Here is a 5,918-nt window from a genome sequence, read left to right on the forward strand (position 1 = left end):
CTATCTGGCATATTCTTACTCTCAAAGTTAGTTCTATTGATAATAATGATGATACATGAACAAAATTACTATTTTTTATTCGAACAATACTTTATTTGAATGGGCTTTGTGTGTGTTTTGTCACTTATGTCCAGTGTTGGGATATTTTTTGATATTGGTTTCTGGTTCCTTTATTTTATTTATGGGCAAAGACATGAGAAAAAAGGTAACTATTTGTACTTTGATCTTTTGCACGTTTCTCCGACTGAAATATTTTTCGTGTGGAGTGCTTTCACCTCATGTGTTTCCAGTTGAGTTTGAACTGTTAATTATAAAATGTTGTTTTTGGATCAGATTAAAGTTTCTCTTGCTTAAGTTTCACAAAAGATGTAAAATTTATGTTTAAGTAGCTAAAACTCTAAGTTTTCTTAAGTTTGTATGTTGGAAGGATTCAATTCCATCTAATTTTGTAATTTTCTTTATTTTTAAAAATTATTTAATATGGTAACAAATAAATATTCTAGCGCAACAATGTGAAAGAAATCGATGATAAATTATATACAAAAATCTGCAAATCTTGGGACCGTGAAAATGTCACAACCCTTTTGTGGAGACTCCATTTTACTTAAAGTCTTATTTTGATATTTGTTTAATTTTTGATATTTCTGTTATTAGCATAATTAAGAAATTTTGAGAATTTCTTTTTTTGGTATATATGTCTAAGCACTTTTTTAAAGTTGATTACCCCGAAACAGTTTTGATTGTTCAAAAGGAGCAAACTACAAAAGTTAATGCAGTTTTCTTATCTAACAATAAATATAACACACTTTTAAAGAGAGTTTTAAGTTTGAAATGTGTATTTATCTTTTTTCTCAATCTCAAAAGATATAGAGTCATAAAAAGTATGAAGAGTACGTAATATGAAAAAAAATTATAAGGAGAAAAAAAATAAACCGTAAAAAAAAAAGAAGACGAAGAAGACGAATATGTTAAATAATAAAAAAAAAGATGTGAATGATAAATTTGAATAAGAAATATGGGAAGAAGAAAAAAAATGAAGAATAAGACATGAAAAAAAAACAAGAAAAAATATGGACAAAAGAAGAATAAGGAAAAAATGATGAAGAAGAAAGAAAATAAATAATGAAGAGGAAAAAATAGGAAACGAAAAACTAGAATTTATCTTAATTAAATTAGTTTGTGGACTATTCAGTTATAAAGTATTTTTTAAGTAATTAATTTTGAATTTTGTTTATTTTTTAGTTAACTTTATTTTGATTTTTTATGTTTTAAATAGTTGTTTTAATTATTTTCAATTTATAGCATTAATTTTTATTTTTTTGTTTTTAAAACTTTTGGCCCGCGCAAATTGCGGGCTAAATACCTAGTTTTTAATAATAGTAGATTTGAAAGTTTATTAACAAATCACTAATTTAATAACATAAATCTTTTAAAAATTTATATTTGAATAATTATTTGTTACAAATCATATGATAAATTGAATACATTTTTTTAATCTTTTGCAACATATATATTATCGTCCAAAAATAACCAAAAAATTTAAATTAAAACTAAAATTCAAACATTATTTAAAAAAAATCTAAGCATGTTGCGTACGTACTTACTTCTAGTTATTACTGAAAGCAAGCTTCCTTCTCAAGTTAAATACTGCTTTTCCTATTTCAATTTTGGGAGTATTAAGGAAAAAATAAAGATTTAAACTTTAACTATGAAAAAAAATTGTCAGTTTTTATAATGTTAATGGAAGATTTCTAATTCTCTGTGATTTTGTTTTAATTTTGCTAGTTATTAAAAAAAGGTAAATGATCTTCTTCCCATTTCAATTGTGGGAGTATTAAGGGAAAACTAAAGATTTAGACTTTAACTATTAAAAATAAAAATTGTTGAACATGAAGATTTCTATAATGGTAATGGAAGATATTTTGTTTTAAATACTGCTAGTTGTTAAAAAAAAAAGTAAATGATTTTCTTCCCATTTCAATTTTGGGAGTATTAAAGAAAAACTAGAGATTTAGACAATTCCAATAATATTAATGGAAGACTTTCTTTTTTTATGTATTTTTTCTTTCTTCGTATGGTAGGCCTCCTATATATATACACACATAAGAAGACAGAGAAATTTACAAAGCATTCTTCTACTTTCAAAACCATCTTCCATTAAAAAAATTTTAGCAAGATGAATTATTATTGTGAGTTTCCTATAGACCCGGCTATGATCATATCAAAGAAGCTATCAAAAAGTGATATTACTGGTAATATGAAACTACCGAAAAGATAAATAATGTCTGTTCTCAAGAAGATGGAAGACGTTACAGATGAGACTTTAAAAAACGGCATCGAAGTGAAAGTCCTCGACCTGGCGGAAGCAGATCCCGACACTAACTACAAAGGCGATGAGTACACAGTTACTCTGAGATGTGCTGACGATGATAAATTTTATTTCGGTGATGGTTGGAATACTATAAAATATTCGATGGATCTCAACGAAAGTGAAATTCTGAAGCTTTATTTGGATTACTTACAGGGAACATTCATTGCTCTCAATATTCCTTATTTAGTTATGGAAGAATGATGTAGCTCAATTACATCTATATTTTCCTTTATGCTTTTCCTATGTTTTACCTTATGTTTTAGATTTTATTTTTAGTTAAATGTTGTTTTTTTTCCCCTAGTTTGATGTTTTCTGATCTACCAATAATAACAATATTTAATTATAGATTAATGATTTGATTTGATTATTAAATTGAAGTGTTGTTTTACTTTTTCCCTAATTTGTTTTCTGGTTTTTTTTTCATATATACTTACGTGCATAGCACGGGAACATCTTTGCTTACATAAAACTATAAAAGTCCAAACTTCAGTTATATACATAACTAAAAATCACATGTCTAAAGGTATAACTTCAATTTATGAGAATGAAATCAATAAGTTTATACACGACCCCTAAATCTAAATGGCATTAAAAGATTCAAGTTGCAGAGAATGAGTAAAAGGAAAAACATGTGTGGGCCGATACTGGGCCTTGTAGTATCTAAAAACCAACGAGACGGCCCGTTTTTAGGGAAAGCGCATATAGGATTCTGATTTATGAAGCTAAATCGTCGGTCGATCTCAATCGTTGAATTTGCTAAGATCCTGAGTGAGTTTGAAGATGGTGTTGATCGAAAGCGAGAGCGATGAAGAAATCTCCGTTAAAGAAGAACCAAATCCGTCGCGTGATTCCTCGTCGCAGCCCGAAGCAACGGAGGCGAAATTTGCCGGCGGAGATGATTCCGATGGATTCGAAACTGCCAGCGAACGTGAAATGAGCGATAACGAAGAAGAAGATGAAAGTAGTGTTAGGGAACAAGTCGCTGTATCGAACAAGGAATCGCAAGATGCCATCAGCGATTGCCGATCAAAACAGGTACAAAATCTACATAGTCGTCTCTCTGTAATTTCGATCGAGTAATGGCTACTGATATCTGACTTTTCTTCAATGTTTTTCGAGCTTAGTAGCATAGTTTTCGATTTCCATATGAATTCGATTTCAATTCTAATTGATTTAGCTTGAATCTATATCATTTGTTAACATTTATAACTTCTACACTTGTTTTTTTGGTCGGAAGAAGAAAGACTTGGAAGACGCAAATGAAGCTAAAGTGGAAGGAAATAAACTATTTGGTAATGGTCTTTACGAAGATGCATTATCAAAATATGAGCTTGCTCTACAGGTTGCTCAGGATTTTCCTGAATCTTTGGAGCTTCGATCAATTTGCCATTCAAACAGAGCTATATGTTATCTCAAATTGGTTAGTATCTTCTTTTAGCAATGATATTAGATTCTTTTGTTATTTAGTAATAGTCAAGATTTGCTGATGTGATCTCTGTAATGTTTTCACAGGGGAAATATGAAGAAGCAATCAAGGAATGCACAAAAGCAATAGAGCTGAATCCAAATTACACCAAAGCTTTTGTCCGTCGAGCAGAAGCTCATGAGAAGCTTGAACACTTTGAAGAAGCCCTCACAGGTGAGTCTTTGGCACGCATTTCACAGTTTTCTCATTATTCTCTTGTTGAAGAGGAGATCGATGATGCTTGTTACTCTCTACATATTACAGACTTGAAGAAGATATTAGAACTAGACCCTTCAAACGATCAGGCTAGAAAAGGGATTCGGCGTTTGGAACCCTTGGCGGCTGAAAAGCGAGAAAAGATGAAAGAAGAAGCCATAGGTAAAAGACCTTGTTGTTTATGTTTCTGATTAAGAGTATTATTGATTCTTGAGTCTTGATCCAATCCTTGACGATGTAAAATTATGTTTTTCTTTTGTGATTTTTACAGCAAAGTTGAAGGAGATGGGGAACTCGATCTTGGGTAAATTTGGGATGAGTGTAGACAACTTCAAGGCTGTTAAAGATCCAAACACTGGCTCTTACTCTTTTTCTTTCCAAAATTAGTCAACCACATTCTCATGTTTCTGCATCAACCATTTCATGTTCATCGTGGTAATATCAAGTTCGTTTTGTTGTTGAAAGCTGCATTGTTATGCTTCTGTAAATTCTTTGTTACGGTGAAGAAAATTTTCCCCTTTTGAATGGTTCTTTCTTAGTTTCTTTGGATGTCAATAAAAAAAAAAGAAGGGTTCTTTCTTTGTGAATTGTGATGAAACTTATATGATTGGGCTTTTAAAGTTATTGGGCTTTAAAAACATGATTGGGCTTTAAAGTTATTGGGCTTTAAAAACATGATTGGGCTTACGGGTGGAGCAAAACAACGAAGACAAAAGCTCTTCTAGACTTCCAAAAACCGAAACTTTAGGTTTTTTTCGCAAGTCTCTGTGCGCAGTGCAAACTCGTTCTTCTTCTGGCCGAGAAACTAAAACCCTAAGCTCGATTTCGATTCTGCAACTATGAGTCGTTCAGGTCAGCCTCCGGATCTCAAGAAGTAAGTCTTTCTTCTGAGTATTTTGTCTTTGTTTTGATTCTGTTTTCATATCTTCGCGTTCCTGATTTTTTTTGTTTGTTGTTTTGTCGTCGGATGCAGGTACATGGATAAGAAACTCCAAAGTAAGTTCAATCTCTTCATTCTCGCTTATCGATTTAGGGTTTTGATCTAATCTTCTTTGAAATTTGAATTGATTGCAACTTTCACTCATATCGCTGTGGATAGAGAGAGAGAGGAGCAAGATAATGTGTCTCTGAGCAATATTTTCCTATTAGGAATCCTTTTTCTAAAGCTGCTAATTGTTACATAATGTATACATTGAATAAATTTGGTCTGATTCTCAAGATTTTGGTTTACTTGAACAAATTTCGTACTGTTGGTGTGTTTGCCATGTTCCTGGAGTATAGATTTCTTGACTCTTATTCTGATTTTACTTTGACAAAGACTAGGATAAGTATTCTTCATCATCAGTTTATCACCTTCTTTTGGGGTCCTGAAGCTGATCAATTGGTATTTTAAATGCAGTCAAACTTAATGCAAACCGGATGGTTGTTGGAACTCTTCGTGGTTTCGACCAGTTCATGAATCTCGTTGTGGATAACACCGTGGAGGTGAACGGTAATGACAAAACAGACATTGGGATGGTGGTAAGTCTTTTGATATTATGTACGAGAATATCTTTTGTCTTCAATCATTTGTTGCTCCTATATTGATGTTTGTTTTGGTCTGGTCCAGGTGATTAGAGGAAACAGCATTGTCACCGTTGAAGCTCTTGAACCAGTGGGTAGATCTTCTTAGCTCCGGTTATATGCATCAGTAATCACCTCTTTTGTACTAAGGACTAGTTTTTATGCTCTGTTTGAGAAACTGGGTGGTAGATTCGCTGTTATTATGAACTGATCCAGTAAGAAGTCTTCATGAATACTCTTTCTTGTACTAAAAGATTGCGATGAACCCCAAGGAATGTGATGGATAGGCGAATTTCTTTTTTA

At 31.9% G+C, this 5,918-nt stretch overlaps 2 protein-coding genes across 3 annotated transcripts; both read left to right on the top strand.

Annotated features, from left to right (window-relative positions):
- Nucleotides 1-3,103: 3,103 nt before the first annotated feature.
- On the top strand, nt 3,104-4,575 carry LOC18021947 (tetratricopeptide repeat protein 1). Of its 2 annotated transcripts, none has more exons than XM_006404820.2 (5): nt 3,104-3,406; nt 3,609-3,791; nt 3,884-4,010; nt 4,101-4,214; nt 4,324-4,575. In XM_006404820.2, exons 1-5 carry the CDS (start codon nt 3,152-3,154, stop codon nt 4,437-4,439), a joined length of 795 nt encoding a protein of 264 aa, XP_006404883.1. In that variant the 5' UTR covers nt 3,104-3,151; the 3' UTR covers nt 4,440-4,575. The 2 variants fall into 2 exon arrangements, with proteins under 2 accessions (XP_006404883.1, XP_006404882.1); XM_006404819.2 differs by having other exon boundaries at nt 3,612-3,791.
- Nucleotides 4,576-4,775: 200 nt separating this feature from the next.
- Nucleotides 4,776-5,918, top strand: LOC18021948 (probable small nuclear ribonucleoprotein G). Its single transcript, XM_006404822.2, has 4 exons — nt 4,776-4,926; nt 5,026-5,048; nt 5,452-5,573; nt 5,662-5,918. Exons 1-4 carry the CDS (start codon nt 4,892-4,894, stop codon nt 5,722-5,724), a joined length of 243 nt encoding a protein of 80 aa, XP_006404885.1. The 5' UTR covers nt 4,776-4,891; the 3' UTR covers nt 5,725-5,918.

This window comes from Eutrema salsugineum, unplaced genomic scaffold (assembly GCF_000478725.1).
Source record: "Eutrema salsugineum unplaced genomic scaffold, Eutsalg1_0 scaffold_15, whole genome shotgun sequence".
NCBI lineage: Eukaryota > Viridiplantae > Streptophyta > Magnoliopsida > Brassicales > Brassicaceae > Eutrema > Eutrema salsugineum.